General features: G+C 40.9%; 1 protein-coding gene across 5 annotated transcripts in view; it reads right to left on the reverse strand.

Annotated features, from left to right (window-relative positions):
• The window catches only part of EVC2 (EvC ciliary complex subunit 2), a 163,539-nt gene that overhangs the window by 78,314 nt on the left and 63,016 nt on the right, over positions 1-22,209 (reverse strand). For 3 of the 5 annotated variants that reach the window (XM_034771839.1, XM_034771840.1, XM_034771843.1), the window contains 2 exons: positions 6,333-6,666; positions 787-1,026 (listed from right to left, as the gene is read on the reverse strand). In XM_034771839.1, the coding sequence (XP_034627730.1) occupies positions 787-1,026; positions 6,333-6,666 (574 nt within the window). The remainder of the gene's footprint in view (positions 1-786; positions 1,027-6,332; positions 6,667-22,209) is intronic. The other 2 variants (XM_034771841.1, XM_034771842.1) reach the window with 1 other exon arrangement.

Here is a 22,209-nt window from a genome sequence, read left to right on the forward strand (position 1 = left end):
AGCCGGTAGCGCTCGGGCAGCCCGGCTCTTAAACAGAGCCGAAGAGTCGGGGAGGAGCAGAGCTGCCATTTTCCCGGACATGTTCGGCTTTTTGGCAATTCCCCCCGGACGGGGGTTTGACTGCCGAAAAGCCGGACATGTCCGGGAAAAAGAGGATGTATGGTAACCCTAAGCTAGGGGATTTCTCATGATTGCAGCCCCCTTTGTTCTGTTCCACCACTTCAATAGCTTTGGCACAAGTCAGAAATCTTTTGTCTCTCTGGGTCTTTTTCCCTCTCCCCCCTCTAAAGGAACTGCTCCAGGTTTAGGATGGATTTCAGTACCATAGTCACATTTCCTGTGAGACTCCAAGCCTTTATTCCTCCCAGGCTGACTCACAGGAAGGCCTGCCTGCAAACAGAGCCATCCACAGTCAATTGTCCTGGCTGATGAGAGCCATCAAGATTCCAAACCACCATTAATGGCCCACACTTTGCATAATTACAATAGACCCTCTGAGTTATACTTCATATTTCTAGTTCAGATACAAGAGTGATACATTTATACAAATAGGATGACCACACTCAGTAGATTATAAGCTTTGTAAGGATACCTTACAAGAAACCTTTTGCATGAAGCATATTTTAGTTACATTATATTCACACTCATCAGCATATTTTTATAAAATCATATAGAGTGCAACATCACAAGCTCTACAAGTGGAGAAAATTACAGAAACATTTCACAAACATTACTATGTGATGGTTCTCTGTTGGGAAGTTAAGAGTGGAATATTTATGTCATTACCTGTATTTTAGAGTAATCCTGCACTAGTGCTTTGGCTGCTTCTAACTTCAATTCTCCCTTGAAAATGGCATTTTTTATCTGAGTAAAAAAGACATTATGGAGCTCTGTTCTCTGGAAAACAGCCAGCTGTCGATAAGCTTTTGCAAAGTACTCCTCCTGCCTCACCAAAAGGAACCTCTTCATGTGGTTCTGCTCAAGTTTGTGAATTTTTTCCAGAAGACACCTGTATTCTATAGCAGACTGGAAGAGGACAAAAACCAAAAACACGCAAACCCAAATGATTACCAGTGTTTAATATATTTTAAAAGTATCAATATTACGGAGACTAAGGATTACAACAAGATCACATGTATTCAATGCATACTATGCTCATTCCTCTTTAAGTGATCTGAAATGAGCAGCTGTTTTGAAATAAAATAATATTAACATTAAATCATATTTTCAATATTCAACAGAAAAGCCAATGCTAGAAGATGAAGTTGTTCATCTATCCATAACACAAAGGGTTACACATAGTCAACTAATAACCCAGATCACATTGCCAAAGCATAATGAAGACTTTTCGGAACTGAAGAAGTATCCTATAAAATTACTTATAAAATTCTACTGCAATCCTTAAAAAGTTTTTAACTAATAAAGTAGCATATACATTAACTTCAATGGGGTTTCTTGCACTTTGTGCAGCCAAGCATATGCTTAAATCTTTGGCGGGGCTGGAGCCTTAGACCATAAATGTAGTGCACTACCATTCATCAGCCAGTAGAGAGAGTACAATGTATCTCGCAAACGTTCAGTCTGGGAATCCAGGTTCTAATAATGGCAGGATATCCATCACTACAGTATCAAAATAGTACCTGTGTGCCATCCAAGATTAAAAAAACAAACACAAAAACCACAAAACTGACATCTTTGTTTTCCTCCTGTGCTGGCAAGAAGCAGGGCTTAGGGCTTTGCAACTGTTGTTTTTAATCCTTTTCAAATTACTCAAATCAACACTTCTACTCTTCCACACACAACAGTGGGTTTATTTACTCTGTGAAAACTTGGCAAAAAGTGAATTTTGCCTATATGTTTTAATCCTATGGCACTGAACTCTCTGGGAGATTTGCCATCGGCTTCAGAGGGAGTAGGATCGAACCTTTAAAGCTGAATGTGGCAAGGTAAGTGGTTCCAAAGCTACCATATGCTGATGCACAAAAATCAAGGGAGCAAACAAAATAATGATAACACCAAACTCCACTCCAAAAAAAAAAAAAAAAAGAAAAGCAAGAAATTTTTTTTTAAGCGAAACAAAAATAATATTGTAGCTCCTATAAAGGACAATATAGACTATGCGATCATTGGCAAGGGATGCATCTAGATCAGGGGTTCGCAAAACTGGGTCAGGACCACAAAGTGGATCACAACCTGTTTTAATAGGGTCACCTGGGCCGGTATTAGACTTGTTGGGGCCCGGGGCTGAAGCTGAAGCCCGAGCCCCATCACCTGGGGCTGAAGATGAAGCCCAAGGGTGTCAGCCCTGGGCAGCAGGGCTCAGGTTACATGCCCCCTGCCTGAGGCTGAAGCCCTTGGGTTTCTGCTTTGGCCCTCCCGCCTGGGGCAGTGGGCCTTGGGCTTTGGGCCCCTCAACCTCGGGCAGTGAGCTCAGGCTTTGGTCCCCATTCCTGAGGTCATGTAGTAATTTTTGTTGTCAGAAGGGGGTCACGATGCAATGAAGTTTGAGAAACACTGATCTAGACACAAGCTAGCTATAATACATAATAAAATATTAATATGCATTTTGAATATATCTGTTGTTTGGAGTAAAGCTTGATATACTATTACGGGACAGGGAGAGCATCACGACTCCCTTCCTGTTCATTAGTCAGATACGTAACTTTGGTATTCATGTTTCTGAAAAATAAAGTCGCTTGGGTTTTGCTTGTGCCTTATTAGCAATGTAAAGACATCTCCAAAGCTTACAACGCAAATGTTGTCAAGAGAATCAAACTTTCTCGCAGTAATTTGTTGGGTGAAAATGAACAAATGATACCTTACTTTTCAATCCAAATGAGTTATAGATTTAAACACACACACAAATTTTTGGCTAGATGTAAATGGCACAAGAAAAAAAAAAATTCTCTGCTTGTGCCCCTTTGTGGTCCTGGAATAGCAATGGAATCCACTGGCATGGACCACTGCACAGATTTCAATGCAGATCCCATTGAAATCACTGGTACTTGGAAGAGATGCAGGGGTCTGTTCTTTTAGGTTCCATTCAGAATCAGGGCCAATCTTTCTAAAACCAGAAATCCTGGTAGATGTAGTGGAATACATCTGATGCTCCTTGTGCACTTGTTAAAAGGTAGAAAAACTTAAAAACTGAATTAGAGAGCAACTGTTCAATTTTTGAATGACAGCTAAACAGGTTGACAAGGTGGATGCGATATTATCTTTTATTGGACCAACTTCTATTGGTCAGAGAGAAAAGCTTTCCAGCCACCACAGCACTTCTTCCGGTTTGGGAAACACTCAAGAGTCTCACAGCTAAATACAAGGTGGAACAGATTGTTTAACATAAATAGTTAACATCTTTCAAGGGACCATTCAAGGAAAAGTGTATCTCATCCAGTGCAATAAATGCCCCAATAATAATATGGGTGAAACCAGACAACCACTACTCTCTCCAGTGAACTCACACAGGAAAATGATAGAAGTCAAAACCACCCTATCACCTGTGGTGAACACTTTTCACAAAACAATCACTCAAAATCCGACCTCTCAGTTCTCATTCTCAAAGGAAATCTGCACAACTTCAAAAGACGACTCTGGGAGCTTAAATTCATAACATTGTTAGACACTAACAAAGAAGGATGGACTAGGGACACTGGATGTATGACATATTACAACAATGTATAACCCACTAAAACCTCCAACCCCCCACCCCCAGCTGCTTTCCCCCCTCCTGACTGGAGGGCTGTCAATGGGTCACTTCACCTTGAATAATCCCTTGAAATTATGTGTTAACTACTTATCCTAAACAATCTGTTCCATCTTGTATTTAGCTGTGGCACTCTAAGGCTATGGCTACCCTGGCGCTTTACAGCGCTGCAACTTTCTCGCTCAGGGGTGTGAAAAAACACCCCCCTGAGCACAGCAAGTTACAGCGCTGTAAAGCGCCAGTGTAAACAGTGCCCCAGCGCTGTAAACTAATCCCCTCACGGAGGTGAAGTATCTGCAGTGCTGGAAGACCTCTCTCCCAGCGCTGGTGCGTGACCACACTCGCACTTCAAAGCGCTGCCGTGGGAGTGCTCCCGCAGCACTGCTTTGAAGTTTCGAGTGTAGCCACGGCCTCAGTACCTTTCCCAGACCTGAATAAGAGCTCTGTGTAAACTAGAAAGCTTGTTTCTCTGACCCACAAAAGTTGGTCCAATAAAAGATATCACCTCACCTACCTTGTCTCTCTAATATCCTGGGCCTAACATGGCTATAACAACCCTGCATACAACTAAATAATTGAAACATGCAATTACCTGCTTAAATGTATGACTCAACCTTGAGAACTGCCCAGGTTTCCTGCCCCGCACAATTTGTCATTAAAGTACAAAATAGTTTTGGATATTGAGAGCCTTTGTTTAGACAAGCAAAACCCCATTACCACAACACTGTAACCCAGAGACATTTTTGTGAAAATGTGCCCCCATTAAAATCAATGGCGGGGGGCAAATTTTATTGTCTGAATTAATCAATCAATCAATCAAAATATGCACCAGATAAGAAAGGAAACGGGGACGCCCTTTAAGAGCCACATCTGAGAGTTCAGTTCAAAAATTGGGGGGAGGAATAGCTCAGTGGTTTGAGCAGTGGCCTGCTAAATCCAGGGTTGTGAGTTCAATCCTTGAAGGGGCCACTTAGGAAGCTGGGGCAAAATCAGTACTTGGTCCTGCTAGTGAAGCCAGGGGGCTGGACTCAATGACCTTTCAAGGTCCCTTCCAGTTCTAAGAGATGGGATATCTCCATTAATTTTTTTTTTTTTTAATTACTAGTGGCTGCTCTGGGAGATACTCAAGCCTCAGCCAAGAATACACATCAGAAATAAAATCCAAGGCCTGCTTCCTCCCACACCCATGGAATAGTAGGAAAATGGTAAACATTTTAGAGTGGGATTTTCATAGGCACTCAGCACAGGCCTCACTCTGCTCCCAGCAGTTAAGCCAAGCTGAGCACTTCTGAAAAACACCACCCTTAGATTTTTAGCCATCGTCTGAACCCAGAGACAAATTTACAGTGTGAGAGAGAACAGAAGGAGGGCTGATCCCATCCAACTAACCTCATGTTTCCTATCTTAGCTAAGGTCTATATTGGCACACCAACCTTCTCCCTTCTGTATCTGGTCTCTCACCCACATTTCTCCATTTTGGATTGCTGCATTTTATTCCCCAGCAATGCCACTTTCCTCCACATTCCAGAGGAAAAGTGGAACGACATGAAATATAGTATCTCTAAAGCTGGTAAGGATTCTTTCATAGATTTTAGTCCACTTTTCTCTGCTTCTATGAGTGTAAAGAGCCCAACAGTTAAGGGGGGAGGAGGGAGGAAGGAGATAAATGGATCAGCACAAAAGCTCAAAGGTCTGGCTTTGAATTCTCTCCCCAGCGTCAATCCAGGATCTTTTAGTGGCTCCCATCACTTGGGACTTCTAAAACCAAACTGGACAAAACACTAGAAAAAGTACAATGTTGGAAAGGTAGCTGGGTCAGCTTCAACAAGAGGCAGAGCCAGCAAATTTCAGCTGAGTCCTTCTGCCTGCTAGTGTAAATATGTCAAAATGACAAGTGAACCCTTGCAAGAGTCCCAGCTCATATACATATTTGTTCCTATGGAAGAGCTCATCAGGTCTGCACCACCCTGCATCCTCATTCAATGCTCCTCCATACAATAGGCCTTGCATCAAACCCTTTCCCACCAACCCCTACACACTGCTATTATCTTTGGTGGGTCATTTTTACCACAGCAACCATCATTTCTGCAAAAAATCTGTGTTATTAATTACCATAAAAGCACTAAACAACAACAAGTACACTGCATTCAAATAAAACATGATTTTTTTGTTGTTGTTGCTTATGCAAGCATGTGACAAAGAATTTAAGACACTCTGGTGGAAGTTTGCACATCTTGGTCTGTGGGAATATATTCCTAATATGAATTATTTTGTCTCTACAACTCACTGAAAAATGGGCAGCTTGAACAGCAGCAATATTACATGTAATACGTAGGTATACACGTTCATGCAGGAAGTGCAGCACCAGTGGCAAATAATGAATTGTGTTGGTTACTCCTTCTGAGCTATCTTCTTAATCGAAGTGATGAGGTTTGACAAACATGAAACATTAATTTGGGGTTTTTCTTTTTTAAGTAAACAGGGGTGAAATGTACAAAGACTACTGGCATTCTCACTAGGCAGCTGCAATAGCAAGAAAATAAAAACAGTGTGGCCATTACAGTCTAAAAGAGAAACCACCGGAAAAAAATAACATTTCATACAAATTGTTATGTTACTTTCATACCTGATTTACCTTCTCATTCAATCGCTTGATTAATTCTTCAGCCTCATCATTTGCAGCTCTCTCTCGTTGGTGCTGAACCTCCATTTCCTTCCTAGTCTCTAGATTACATTCGGCGGTTAAAGCCACCATCTTCCTTGTATACTCCTCCTGAACTTCATTCTCCATTGCAAAAAACTGCTTTTTGAGAATTGAACCCATCCTTTTCTCCACATTAGGAGAGAGATTGTGTCTGAAAACCATGTTCTTCATCAACATGGCAATCACCTCTTTACACATCTGCATTCGATAAGCTTCCAGATCAGCATCTGCACGAGTCAGGTTTGCTACCTTCAAGCTGTAAAATATAGTTAGGAGTGCTTAGGGCTTCAGATGACACACAGTTCCCATCACAAAAAAAAGTTAACTAGCACCATTAGATTTTATACTACTGAATGGCATTCAGAGCAGAGCAGGAAGATCGCACAGTATTAGTCTAACAATAATAACACAAATTTGTCAGAGTGAGTCAATTTTAATAGCGTACCTTTAATAGAATCTTACTATTTTTAGATTTCCATTAGTAGTCAATAATAGAGAGGAAAAGAGAAATGAAAGAAAGATATTTTTAAAACATTAACATATCTCTCAGATTAAAAGCAAACAAAAACATCCTACAAATGAATGCTGTGAAGAGAAATACATTCCTAGCAGATCAAATATTTTAGTGAGTGTAAACTGCACAGACTTTATGAAATGGTTCCAAACTCACTATCCACCCACAGTAATACAGGTCTTGCCTGAAGTATTTACGCGTCTCTGAAAGCACCACAGGAAAAAAAAAAAAAAAGCATGTGTTTTGATTAGTTGTTGATAAAACAAATTAATATAGCCATTATCTCTTTCACATGGAAATTAATCTAGTTCCAGAAAAGAGATTAGCAACACAGAGACAAATAATATTTTCTACAAAAGGCAATAGGCAATAAATATCATGCTGCATGTGAAGAGAACTCATTTGTCACTGGAGTTAATTAATTCAGAAGGACAATTATCTTTTACAGCATATATCTTTTCTAAATGCCCTGCCTCTGCCATTCCTGCACTAGTTGAAAGTCAATTCAGTATTAGAGAAATGGATTTCTTGCCCTTGCATGCCACTTTGCATGAAAAGATAGCACTGTATGCTTTTGCACACAGACTATAAGTAGATTTTAATATACTATCACTTCTACGTGATTGATGATGTAAGTCTTGAACACGTATTTGCAGCTTAAATCTGGTTAAGTGTGACTGATATAAAAATCAAACCAAAATGAAAATAAAATGTATTGCAAATAATAAACATTTTTTCCAGTTATGGCAAATTACTGGTTTGATTGGTTCTTCAAGCTAAATCTTTGATAACTTTCAAATGAGAAAGCGGAGACCCTGGAAAAGTTTGCAACATGTTTACTGTAATAATAAAATGCAGCTGTTTTACCTCAAGGAGCCTAAATATTAAATCCTACAAACTGTTCAGCCTGTTCCTCAAGCAAGTCTTCATTTTTAAATTAAAAAAAAAAAGATTTTAGTGTTTGCGAAAAGTAGTTGATCAACAGGACCTGAAAGCAAATTCCTCCATTTATCCACTGAACAGGTACAGAATTGGCACCAACCATGTCTCAACTGAAGGGAAGGGGCTAGTTCAAGCTCTATAACATTCAGTCCTTGGTCTCTTTGCAAATACTACAGTCAGTTGTACAATCGGTGCACGCCAATCCCCATGGAATTAGATGGTGCCAATGACCTTATTTCACTCATATATTCAGAGTATTAAACACGTTTAACTCTCCAAATATGGTTTCCTATCCTATCTTCTAGAACTGGAAGGAATCTTGAAAGGTCATCAAGTCCAGCCCCCTGCCTTCACTAGCAGGACCAAATACTGATTTTGCCCCAGATCCCTAAGTGGCCTCCTCAAGGATTGAACTCATACCACTCATAACCCTGGGTTTAGCAGGCCAATGCTCAACCACTGAGCTATCCCTCCCCCCTTACTCTTCATAGGATTCTGCAGAAACAACAGGTTTGAAACAAAACACACACACACACATACACAGAGTTTATGTGCATACGTGAATCCCCCTTGCCACTCCCCGAACTCAAAAAATAAAACGATGTTAGAAGAACATTACAGTTATAAAGTCAAGCACACAAAAGTTAGGAAATACTGAAATTAAGGATGCTTGTGCAACAGTTTGTGATCATGTAATTAAAGACTGCACATAAATCATATACACAAGGGGATTGAATTATCTTCCTGCTCTGAATTCTGTCACTCAGGGCCACAGCATTGGCTGGCTGCTGAGAGAAGCAATTGTATGAAAAATTCTGGTCCAGCCCCTGCAGCCCCAGGATGAAGCATGATCAGTTGCTCTGTGGGGTTGATACATATACAATCTAGTCAGCACATAGAGCTATGAGGGGATGGAGCATGCTCGGTGTAGATGGAATCTTCAGAGAATTTAGCTGCCAAACTCTAACAAGTCTCCACTGAGCATATGCAAACAGATTTGTAGAGGTTTATAATTTGGCCAAAATTGGGCACATTGTCACAGGGATAGCAAAAAGCACATTCTTGACACAAAGCCACTTCTCTGCCAAATTTCATGTCCATGCTCCAAAGCAGTGGCTTTCCACCTTTCCAGACTCCTTCAGGAGTCTGATTTGTCTTGCGTACCCCAAGTTTCACCTCACTTAAAAACTACCTGCTTACAAAATCAGACATAAAAACACAGAAGTCTCACAGCACACAATTACTGAAAAGTTCCTTACTTTCTCATTTTTACCATATAATTATAAAATAAATCAACTGGAATATAAATATTTACTGTACTTACATTTCAAAGTATTATATATATCATAAATAAGTCATTGTCTGTATGGAATTTATTTTGTACTGACTTCACTAGTGCTTTTTATGTAGCCTGTTGTAAAATTAAGCAAATATCTACATGAGTTGATGTACCCCCTGGAAAACCGCTGCGTCCCCCCCAGAGGTACGTGTACCCCTGGCTGAGAACCACTGCTCCAAAGCATGGGGGGAGCACGTGAGTTTCTCAATAAAATAGTTATGCAATTTTTTTTAACATAGATGAAACAAATATTTTTCTCTAGCATCATTCTTGGAAAGGAGGAAGCCACTTTTGCTGAAATTTTCCAAACAAATTCAGCCTTGGGCAGAATCCTAGCATGAAACATTTCAGCCCAAAAATAGTTACAGTTTGGCAAAGTTATACAACCCCGTTTTCAGATGCTTACAATAGGATGCATCGAGCAACCTCAGCTATAGGCATCGCTACGTGAACCACCTAAAATATCTTTGATTTCTCTTGAAAATACAGCAGAAAATAGGTAATTCCCACAAAGTCTATTTCACGCTTCAAAGCGACTGGGCAGATTATCACTACTTAAAGGTCATGCTAACTTGGCCAAGGCTATGAATGCTACATTAGGTTCTATTATAATCTGCGATTAAAAAAAAATCCCCAGTAAGAAAATTAAATTTAAAATATCCATATATTTAACCCATTAGTAGTTCTTAATCTGCTCAAAAGCTATGAGCTTGTCTCATATACATTTCTTTTCGAGCCATCTCTCATCCTATTTTCCTCATCAGAGGGGTACAGTGCAGCCAAGGCCAGCCCCTTTACCTTGTACCCAAACTCCTGGTGTGGGGTCATGAATGCAGGGGTGATGAATTGGTTGTCATAGTAATGTACAGCTGCAGGGCTGTAAACTTTCCACATCTCCTACTGTTCTCTCTTCATTACCACTTTCAGTATTTTTCTGAGGTGCCGCAAAAGAAGCCCTACACTCACCAGCTAGTGAGATCTGACAAGAGTACATCCCAGTGAGGTATGGCTGCAGGTATATTGTTCTTACAGTAACTGGCCTCTTGTGCTTTACCACAAGATCTTTCACTGTGTGAATGCTTTAAAGATTCTTTGTAAAACACACACACAAGAGGATTGTGTTAAGGGCACTGTATGAAATTTATCTCTGAAATGCAGAGATTTAGTGTGACTAAATCTCACGATACATTGGCACCTTACAGACTAACAGATGTATTTGGGCATAAACTCATTTTCACTCCATGCATCTGAAGAAGTTGGTTTTTTACCCACGAAAGCTTATGCCCAAATACATCTGTTAGTCTTTACAGTGCCACCGGACTCCTTGTTGTTTTTGTGGATACTGACTAACACGGCTATCCCCGATACTTAAATCTCAGGGTAACACTGTAGGATTGCCCCTTTGCTAATCAGATTTTGGGGCCTTCCAGGTCAGTTTCCCATTTGATGCAGAAATTGGTTAGTCAAAGTCTGGGGTTTTTCTTAGTGTAATTTGAATATTTACAAATGATACACAAGTCATGTTTCCTCCAACAGAAGTGGCCACAAACTACATGTTTACAGAGACACAAGCTAAGATATTACAGGTCTATCATAAATTGGCAGCTGAGCTTCTGTCTCTCTTGGAGTCTCCTGAAATCCCTCCTCCTCTTCAACACATTATTCTACCCTCTCTTAGCCTCTGGGCCTCACTTAGGACCACATGGCTTCAAAACATAAGCACTGTGTCAACCCTTCCTTTGTGCAGCTGCTTTGCAATACAAAGAAAGCACGGAAAAGATCAGACTTCCCAGACAATGGGTGCTTTACCCCTCAATGACTGCCTGTGCAATGCCTTTCATCTTGAGTGTCTCTACATCAACTCATAGTATGCATTGTATTTGTACTTTTCTGCATAGCAACATGAATGTAAGATTTTTTTAGCATATGATTGTAAGTAACAACAGTACAAATTGCAACTGAACTAGTAGAAGACAAAAGATAAGGGAGAGCTTTAGCTTTGCACCTCCCATCTCCACTCCCCAGGCAGAGCAATTGGGCACAGTGGGAAGGAGAAAGAAGTGAGCTACTCCACAAAATGGAGCAAAGTAATTTATTACCCCTACCCCTCATCCACCATGGATGGGGGGTAACAAGGGATGAACTGAGTCACAACTCCTCCTTGGTCTCCTCCTGGGGTAGCATGGACATACCATAATCCAGCGGTGGCCAAACCGCGGCTCTTTTACACTTAAAGTGTGATTCCCGGAGGCCCCCCTCATCATTTTCCATCTACCAGACGGCGGGAGCGGGGCTTGAAACTTCTGCCCTGCGGCAGGGTGGTGGGGCTAGGGACTTCTGTCAGAGATGACTGCTGCCTACTAAGAGTGGGAGGGAGGGGGCACAATTTCTGTCAGAGATGACTGCTGCCTGCTAAGAGTGGGGGGGAGGGGGCACAATTTAAAGGTTCGGCCCATCCAATAGCTTCAGTCACATACCCCCAGGCAAATCCTCCCTCTTACCCCCAGCGGCCCCTCCCTTTCGCTCCCAGGTGTTAGCTCTGCATAGAAAGACCTCTGCTTTAGCACCTTGGCGAGAGACATCAGCAAAAGCAGCTGAAGCCCTGAGCCCGGGCAGGTGCCTCCCACGGGGCTGAAGCTCCGAGCCCCTCCTCCCGGCAATGCTGAAGCCCCGGCAGGCGTGCCCCGGCTCTGGAACTTCTGAAGATTGTCCTACGCAGCTCAGAGGGTCAGTAAGTTTGGCCACCCCTTTTGCTCAGGACTGGGGGCAGAAAGAACAATCTAGCCCTTTGTGTCTTGTACAGCAGGGAGCACACTGTTAGCACCTAGCTACAAACCTTAATAAATAATAAGGAAAGTAGTTTCAGGTGAGTCCCCCAAAAGAGCAATGTTTACAACTGCTTGGGTCATACGTGCCTTTATTTTGAGGTACATATTTAATGAGAGAAAAAGTTCATAACCTGAGAGTCTGTGCATCTCTAGATCCAGGCAGGTGAAACAAAATGCCTTGCACTCTCTGTACTCTTCCTGCTCATCTTATTCATGTTTAAAAGGTCTCCCACATCTTACTGAGCAAATCCACCATACCAAAAATATGAAAGATAATGAACACAATTGGCAGTTGGAAATCTATTGATGAAAGAGATCAAAGTTCCAGTTGGATAAAGAGTGCAGTAAAGGACAGCACACAGAGATAGGTGACAGAAGGGGAAGGGAAATAAAAAAGTGAAAAGATGCGAAGAAAAGGCTGCTGCAAATATCAGTTCTAAAGATTTTTTAACTCACTTGAACAGCCACAGGTTTAAAGTGCTGCCAGAGAGGTACTGAGATAGGAGAATCCCAGGTGCCAAACGTGAAGAGGTAGAGAGTGGCTGAACATTTGATGTTTTCAATAGCCCTGAGCATCTAATGAAAGAAGAGAGCAAAGCAACCGGTGTCATGAAAGAACGGTGCATAAAGTGATAAAAAATGAAATATTTCATTAACTATTAAAATAGATGTGTGTGTGTGTGTGGGAGGGGTGTTAATCAGAGCTCATCACTCAAACTACAGATAGTAATGGATATACATAGCCTTCTGGGAGATATAATTTTTGAATGAACACATTTGTAGCTGTCAAATGTGATGCCTTTCAAAAAAGACAAATGAATTTATTTCCTTGTGATATGCATTTTTAAAATTTTTCTGTGTGAATCCAGAGCTCATGAAGATAAGCAACTCTAATGACATTGGCTTCAAAAGGCTAGAGGGGAGGCAAGCTCTGTACAAGTTTTCCCCACACAACATTTTCTCACTAAGATGAGACCAACCTTATTTTCAGTAACAACAAGGAGTCTGGTGGCACCTTAAAGACTAACAGATTTATTTGGGCATAAGCTTTCGTGGGTAAAAACCTCACTTCTTCGGATGCATTATTATTTTCAGTAGACATTCATGTCTAGCTGTGGAAGACTAGTGAGTTATTAGTATTTGCATTACAACAACACCCAATTATGAGAGGTGTGTACACACTCACATAGCAAGAGACAGTCCCAGCCCCGGACATTCTGAGGACAAGAATGTGACTTGCCTTGCTCTCCTCCCAGAAGTGCATAAATCAATCCCCACCCTGGTCAGTCCCTTGTACTGGCAATCCACATCATGGGGTGGGGAAAGCAGCCTCTGTGGGGCTGCTACTGCCTCTCCCCCACAGCTGGGCGCAGAATGGGCAAGGGTAAGTAACAAGCAGAGCCTTGACTCTGCCCCCACAAAGCTCTAGCCAGTGAGGGGAAGCAATCTCCTAAAGGTATAGACTGAGAGCAAAGAGTGGGAAGGTGCATTTATATGTTGCCTGTTGCTCCGCTTGTGAACTGAAAAATTAGTCCTAAATACAAGACAGCCAAAGCGTGGGAACTGAGACACAGCTCAATTAAAGGACTTCCCTAAAGTCTCACAAGAACAACGTGGGTATGTCTAACTGCAATCGCAGGTGTGACTGCAGCTCAGGTAGGCGTACCCGCACCAGCTGGATTCCATACAACATGACTAAAAATAGCAGTGAAGACACAGCAGCACAGACCCCAGCACGGGCTAGGATCACGCTTCTACAGCCACATCTTCCATGCTATTCTTAGCTACACTATGAAGATTATATGCAATTGCAGTGTAGACATAAACATATGGCATAGCCAGCAATTGAACCCAGATCCCAGTCTGGTGTCTTCACCACAACCTTATCCTTTCCTTTCACTAACCTCTCTAGCATTAAAAAAAAAATGTTAAGATAAGAACACTAACTATAAAAGGCAAATATTAGTTTATCGCTCTTGATACAGGTATGAAAGGAATAATAAAATAGCAATAATGTTTATTTGCTAAATCATAAACTTGTTATAGGATTAATACCATAAGAGTCTAGAAAGCTGGCTTTTTTTTTTTTAAATATGTAAAGCTTCTGGGCTATACTGAAGATTTTCAGTTCCACAGCATATTGTGTGTATTTTATCATGAAATGTACCAACATCAAAGCCTCATAAAAATTTCCAGCTTTAGGATTAGCTGCAGTTAAAGTAGAGAAAGAAGAGAGAAGATATCAATAATCTCTCCTGAAAACCTATTCATTCAGTAAAGTCTATAGGAAATTGCTCACTGATAAACATTCAATTGGTACTGCTGTTAATTCTTATATTTCCAGCAATATATAATTGTTCAACTGATGTGGAACCCTCAAATTGTGCAGCAGCATATAACCATGTGATCTTGTTGTTGTTACCCCGCCCCCCCCCAATGTTTCCCTTCCAATTGTTTGTCACATTTTCTTGTTGGGCCTAGTCTGAAATTAGACTTTTAGGGGCAGGGACCATGCTGTCCTATGAGTTTGTACAGTATGCAGACCTATGCTGCCTGTGGGCATTTGTACAATACAAATAATTAGTAAGTAACATAACTAGTAAGTAGGCCTGAGAACAGGCCTTGAGATGGGGTAACTTTAAAAGATAAAGTTCCAAATTCTCAGCACCTATTACAAGAGTTTTGTGCTTCTGAGGTAGCACAAAGCCACTATAAAGCTGTGCTAAAGGAGCAGCTGAGGATTCCTCTTATCACAGGGGAACCCTCACTTGGTGTAAAATCAGTGTAAGCTGACTCTCTGCCACCTCTCTCCTCCTTGGGTGCAGGCCAGAATGCATGATTTTCTGCCAGATCCTCACCTAGAGCAGTGGCTGGCTGTAGCCTTTACAGCTAAGAGCACTCTCAGTGCTGCTGTAAATTATGCCAAGAGCCATTTCAGCCCCTGGCCAATTCTAGAGAGGGGACAGAATAACATAAGAATGGCCATACTGGGTCAGACCAAAGGTCCATCTAGCTCAATATCCTGTCTTCTAACAGTGGCCAATGCCAGGTGCCCCAGAGGGAATGAACAGAACAGGTAATCATCAAATCATCCATCCCTTGTTGCCCATTCCCAGCTTTCCCTGCCCATCCTGGCTAATAGCCATTGATGGACCTATCCTCCATGAATTTATCTATTTTTTTTAACTCTGTTACAGTCTTGGCCTTCACAACATCCTCTGTCAAGGAGTTCCACGGGTAGAGTGTGAATTGTGTGGAAATATACTTCCTTTTGTTTGTTTTAAACCTGCTGCCTATTAATTTCATTTGGTGAGCCCTAATTCTTGTGTTATGAGAAGGAGTTAATAACACTTCCTTATTTACTTTCTCCACACCAGTTATGATTTTACAGACCTCTATCATATCCCTCCTTAGTCATCTCTTTTCCAAGCTGAAAAGTCCCAGTCTTAATAATCTCTCCTCATATGGCAGCCGTTCCATATCCCTAATCATTTTTGTTGCCCTTTTCTGAACCTTTTCCAATTCCAATGTATCTTTTTTGAGATGGGGCAACTACATCTGCACACAGTATTCAAGATGTCGGCATACCATGGATTAATATAGAGACAATATGATATTTTCTGTTTTATTATCTATCCCTTTCTTAATGATTCCCAACATTCTGTTTGCTTTTTTGACTGCAGCTGCACAATGAGTGGATGTTTTCAGAGAACTATCCACAACGACTTCAGTGGTAACACCTAATTTAGACCCCAGCATTTTATATGTATAGTTGGGATTATGTTTTCCAATGTTTATTACTTTGCATTTATCAACATTGAATTTCATCTGCCATTTTGTTGCCCTATCACCCAGTTTTGAGAGATCCTTTTGTAGCTCTTAGCAGTCTGGCTGGGACTTAATTATCTTGAGTAGTTTTGTATCTGTGACGCTGTATGGAATCTGAGGGACACTTGAGGATATTATGAATATTAATATTGTAAAATTGCAATAAGTTGTGCCAGATATGTCATGTGCCAGATATGCCATATCTGCAAAAATGTTATTATTTGCCAAATATGATAATCTCATTTATATGTTTGTATCACCTTTGTATTTTGGGTTATAGATATGTATGTATGTACGTATTACAAAACTTGTGCTATGCTTCTGGGTGACACCCCCAGACAGTTTGGCATCAGCACTGCCTTGATGGCCCATTAAGGGACATCAGCTATACAACTGACCCATTGAGAGAAGGCAAGGGATATACCTAATGACTCAGCAAGGCATGCAGGGGCATGCCTATGGACAGAACTCTAAGGCTTTCAAGCCATGCTGAGCAGTATGTATTTGAAACAAAGGAAGCACATGACACATGGCAAAAAGACTATAAAAGGCAGCTGCATCTTCTCCATTTTGTCTTCAATCCTGCTTCTTACCTCTGGAGGAACTTTGCTACAAACTGAAGCTTCTAACGAAGGTCTGAATGACCCATCCAAGCTGTGGATGTATTCCAGAGGGACTTTCAAGCCAGCAAACTCACCAATACTGCTAGGAACCTGATATATGGACTTTGAAGTCTTTGTTATGTATGTGACTGCTTTACCATTTAACATCTCTCTTCTTGTTCTTTCTTTTCTCTTTAAAATAAACCTTGCATTTTAGGCACTAAAGGATTGGCTGGCAGCGTGGTGTTTTGGGTAAGATCCAAACCTATACAGACCTAGTGATGTGGCTGACCCTTTGGGGTCAGAAGAACATTTTTGTATATGTAAGCAGAGTTTAAAATAACTTCTCACTTGACTGGACCTTGGTGCTTACTGGGAGCCAGAAAACTGGAATTTAATAAAGGGGGCTGTGTGATTTCATTTTTGCTTCTTGATAACCAGTGTGGGGGATCAGAAGCACAGTTTGTGACTGGTTGAGGAGAATAACTTCAGTGTCACCCACCAGTCTTAGGATATCTGCTCTGCTTTTTGCAGCCTGCCCTGACCTTGGTATTTCCAGTGAGGGCTGCCCCGGGCACCACCGGTCACAGTATCATCTGCAAATTTTGCCACCTCACTGTTTACCCCTTTTCCCAGATCATTTATGAATATGTTGAATAGGACTGGTCCCAGTACAGACCCCTGGGGGCCACCACTATTTACCTCTCTCCAGTAGATGGCATAGAGCCATCTTCTACATCCCTTCAGCTCTTCCAGTATAAACTCAGCATGGATGAAGACTAACACACTGAATACAAGACTGACGTAAAGTTACTAAGAAACCTTCTATGATTACACTGCTCTACAGCCAAAATGCTTCTGAAATAAATGTAGTCAAACTTTACTAATTCTGGGTCACTGAGAACAAAAATGATGCTTAAAATTGTTGACTGGGTATAGTTTTCAAGATATGCTATTGGGTCAGTATGACCCTGAATGACCCTTGACTTGGAAATGGCGGAGGATAAGTGAGTTATAAAGGGAAGGGATCTCAATTTAAACCAGAAATGACTAAAATACATCTTTGACTGGATCTTTGAATAAATCTATGACTGGGTTTGGACAGTATTTGCTTTTTAGGCAAAACAATGAATGATGCAACCTGAAGCTGGTATTGCGTCATACATGATATGAATTGCATCATGTTATTCCTAGAAGTCATGGATGATGCAATCATAATGAAGTTTACATCACTCTGCTGAACAAATTGCCCTATATCAGCTCTAGAAATCATAAAGTGTCGTGCTCTCTTATTTGTCAGTGTTTGATTTTGCAAAGGGACACATTTCTGTTTAGCCAAAGTGAGCAGAGATGCCTCGTACTTGTGTGAATAGTGCAGATAACTTCTGCTATGTTTGTGGTGAAGTGACTTTTGCATCACAAAAGCGCAGTATAACCACTCTGGTTAAGAAAGCCTATCACCTTTATTTTGGCTGCAAAATTGGAGATCAGGACAAGAGGTGGGCCCCACATGTATGCTGCAACACTTGTGCAACAAATCTTCGCCAGCGGTTGAACAGGAAAAGGAAATCTATGCCTTTTGCAGTGCCAATGATTTGGAGAGAGCCAACAGATCATACCAGCAATTGTTACTTCTGCATGGTGCCTCCAGTTGGGAAAGGTGTGTCAAAGAAGAAAAAGTGGACTGTGCATTATCCAAACATTCCATCAGCTATACGCCCAGTACCCCACGGAGAAGGACTGCCGGTTCCTGATGCACCAGAACCATTCTCACTTGAGTCAGACGAGGAAGAGGATGAAACTTCTGGTCCTGAACCATCAATGTCCCAGGACCCACATTTTCTCCCATCCTCCTCCTCTGAACCACACCTCATAACACAAGGTGAACTGAATGACCTTGTCAGGGATTTGGAACTACCCAAGAGTAAGGCAGAGCTGTTGGGCTCCAGACTACAGCAGTGGAATCTCCTGGCAGGTGATGTTAGGGTTTCCATGTTCCGTGACCGTCAAAAGGATCTTGTCCCATTCTTCTTCATGGAAGGTGACCTTGTAGCCTGCAACAACATTGATGGTGTGATGGTAGTCCTCAACATCGTTCACGATCCAGATGAGTGGAGACTGTTCATTGATTCATCGAAGACGAGTCTTAAAGCTGTTTTACTGCAGAATGGCAATGTTTTGCCATCAATTCCAGCTGGTCATGCAGTCCATATGAAGGAAACCTATGACAACATGAAACAACTTTTGAGGTGCATAAACTATGACCAACATCAGTGGCAGCTTTGTGGCGATTTGAAGGTTGTTGCTCTCTTGCTTGGTCTGCAGACTGGATACACAAAGTACTGCTGTTTTCTCTGCGAATGGGATAGTCGTGCAAGAGATTCCCACTACATCAAGAAAGATTGGCCACTCCGACAGTCATTGGAGCCTGGGAGGAAAAGTGTTCAGCATCCACCACTTGTTGAATCAAGGAAGATTTTGTTACCACCCTTACACATCAAGCTGGGTCTGATGAAGAACTTTGTCAAGGCCATTGACAAAACACAAGCTGCTTTCAAGTACCTCTGTGGAAAATTTCCAAGGTTAAGTGAAGCTAAGATAAAGGAAGGTGTCTTTGTTGGTCCTCAGATTCGTGAACTTCCTCGAGATGATGCATTTGACCATGCACTGCGTGGCAAGGAAAAGACGGCATGGAAAGCCTTCCAGTTAGTGGCAATAAATTCTCTCGGAAACAACAAGACAGACAACTACAGGTTGTTGGTGGAAAACCTCCTCAAGGCATACAAAAGCCTTGGTTGCAACATGTCACTAAAGATACATTTTTTGCACTCTCATCTAGATTTTTTTCCACCGAACTGCGGAGCAGTGAGCGACGAGCATGGTGAGCGATTTCACCAGGACATTGCAACAATGGAGAAACGCTATCAGGGCAAATGGAGCCCATCAATGCTTGCAGACTATTGCTGGACCACTAGTGACAAGAGATGCTCCATTTAATGAATACAAGAGACAAGCCAAGAAGCGCCGAGTAGACACTGAATAGGACTAAACTATGTACATAATAGTTTTTTGCCTTTTGTTTCATAATAAATTTTATTTATATAACCCTTTTGCTGATTTTTAAAGTGTTACATAAACAGGACAGGTGAAATAGTATCATGTAAAGCAACCATAAACACATGAAAAGACCTAGGTTTACAATTTATGATTAAAACTCTACTATCTACACAATATACATAGACATAAAATGTAAAAACTTAAATATCTTAGAAACAGTAGCCAATCAGTTGTTTTAATTGTCTTATTTGAATTCAGCACATCAAAATACATAATAAATAGCACATTTTATCTCTGAAGCAGACGACTTCTCAAAAATTGTAGACCAGTGTTATCTGAGGATCCTCCAGTCTTAATCTGTTATGTCTGCCACTCCTTATTGCAAACATATTTCACTAGAAAATTCACAGACTGAACAAACTTTCTTTCAAAAAAAAAAAAAAAAAAAAAAAGAAGAAAGAAATACTGCAAGGCACTGATGAAATCAGAAAGAGAATTCTTACGGTATATGGCAAAAAATAACTTGGACAAGATGACAAACTGAAATAAGAGATTATTAGATAAAATTGATGCTCTTCCAGAAGGAAAAAATGGGGAAGTTACATGACTCATGGTAAAAATGTCAACAGACTAAGCTATAGATGTGCTAACAGGTGTCAATCTGAAAATCCTTTGATTCCCTATGGCTTACTGAACAGAGAAAAGGTGTTTCAATTAGTAAGTTTATCTCTTTTAAAAACCAGGGCTTTGGAGCGGAGCCCAGAGCTGGACCACGGAGCAGCTCCAGAGCAGTGGAGCTGCAGGTTTTTGCCTGGAGCTTGAGCGTAGCCAGAGCACAGCTCCAAAGCCCAACTATTTAAGAAAGACCCTCAGTTAAAGGTCAATTTAGATTTCATATGCATGAAGAATTATGAATTAATGACTAGCATCAAGAGTTCAGTTTTAGCAATAATACTAGTTATGCTACTACTCTGGAGGAGTTATAATTCTGAATCATAGCATTCATGGAACAGTTATCATGCGGAAGGGCAGCAAGCTGAGGTCACACTCCTGCTTCTAGTGAAGTCAATGGGAATGTTGCCATTGATTTTTAAAGAAGCAGGATCAGCCTGTGATGTTGTTAGCTTAATAAAACCACATACAGACAAATATTATAGCATTATGCCTGAAGACCTATTACCTTTTGCAATGATTCACTCAGATCTCACAAACTAAGCAGAAGTGCACTGGGTGAATATTTGCATGGGAGACATCTAAGAAACACTAAGTGTTGTCAGAACTGATTAGAAGTGGCAATATTCCCCCATATCAGTGCCTAACAAATGCCCCACCTTAATAGGAAGGGGCACTATTTTACCAGGGGTATCTGCTTTTAGATGAGATGTAATCTGAGCTCTCACTGCTTGTAATCAAAGATCCAATGGCACTTTTTGGAAGAATAAGGATATTAATCCTGATAATCTTGGCCAGATGCCACCTGTAATTTCAAATAGTTATTTTTCCCTTCCCCCTATAAACATTGTGCAATTTCACTGTAATATATTAAACAACTATCACATTTCATCCTCTGATAGCTGAGTTTCAGTGGTGGATGAAATGTGCAGCTTTTGTAGGAACAAAGTTTGTACAGTCATTCAGCATACAGAGCTAAAAATGCTGTGTGTGTTTGCATGTGCTTACGTGCACACACTCCCAGTATGCAGTTACTAAAATATTAATAATTATTTATATTGGGGTAGTGTCTAGGAGCCCCAGTCATGGGCCAGGACCCCATTGTGCTAGGTACTGTCCAAACACAGAACAAGACTGTCCCTGTGCCAAAGAGATTACAATCTATAATAAATGTTTCCAATGTATTAAATCCAGAAGCTTTGAGTACCTCTGTTTTGGTGTCCAAACTGAAAGCAACTTTCAACTTAGAAATTTCCGATTTCTAATTTGGTGACTTCAAACTCTAGATGTAACAATCTGATCTTTTACTCCTACTTTCCATCTGAATTCTGTGATAAAAAGAATCCATTTCCTTAGTGGCAAATTAAATTGAGATGTACAGTGAGAAATTTACATTTAGAAGGAAAAATTGAACTTCTAATATAGGAGTAAATTGTTTTTGACTTCCCTGCCAGTGCTCTCAGGAAATAGTTTGATCCTATCCTCCAATATATTGCCCTCATTACCCTGTGCCATGAGAGAAAATCAACTGAAGTGCATACGTGATTTGCCAAGATAATTGGCAGTGCGTATCAACTGCCATATTCAACTAGAGTTTTGTCTACATCGAGGGAAGACAAAAATGTACAAAATGAGGATAAATAAAGGCAGAGCAAGGGTAACCTGTTGGAAACTCTAAGATACCTTTGAAAAAAATGGTTATTTCAGGGGTTTTGCAGAGGTCTTACCTAACAGCACTCATCACACTGAGGATGCAATCAGTCCCCTCAGCTCTCCTTTCATTCTGTTTCAGACATAGCAGAGAAGACCTACAACAATTCTGAACATGATTTCCTACTGCATACTATTACAACATACATACAGTTTATTAAACTTCCTCTTGTTAGCATTCATTGCCAATGATCTAGCACTTGGAAATATAAGCAGGAAGGGATCTACTGAGAATGTAAAACAACTATATTACTGGCGTATCTTATAATTGGCAGCCGACATATGACAGACCACCAGGCCAAACTAG

Source organism: Trachemys scripta, chromosome 5 (genome assembly GCF_013100865.1).
Source record: "Trachemys scripta elegans isolate TJP31775 chromosome 5, CAS_Tse_1.0, whole genome shotgun sequence".
NCBI lineage: Eukaryota > Metazoa > Chordata > Testudines > Emydidae > Trachemys > Trachemys scripta.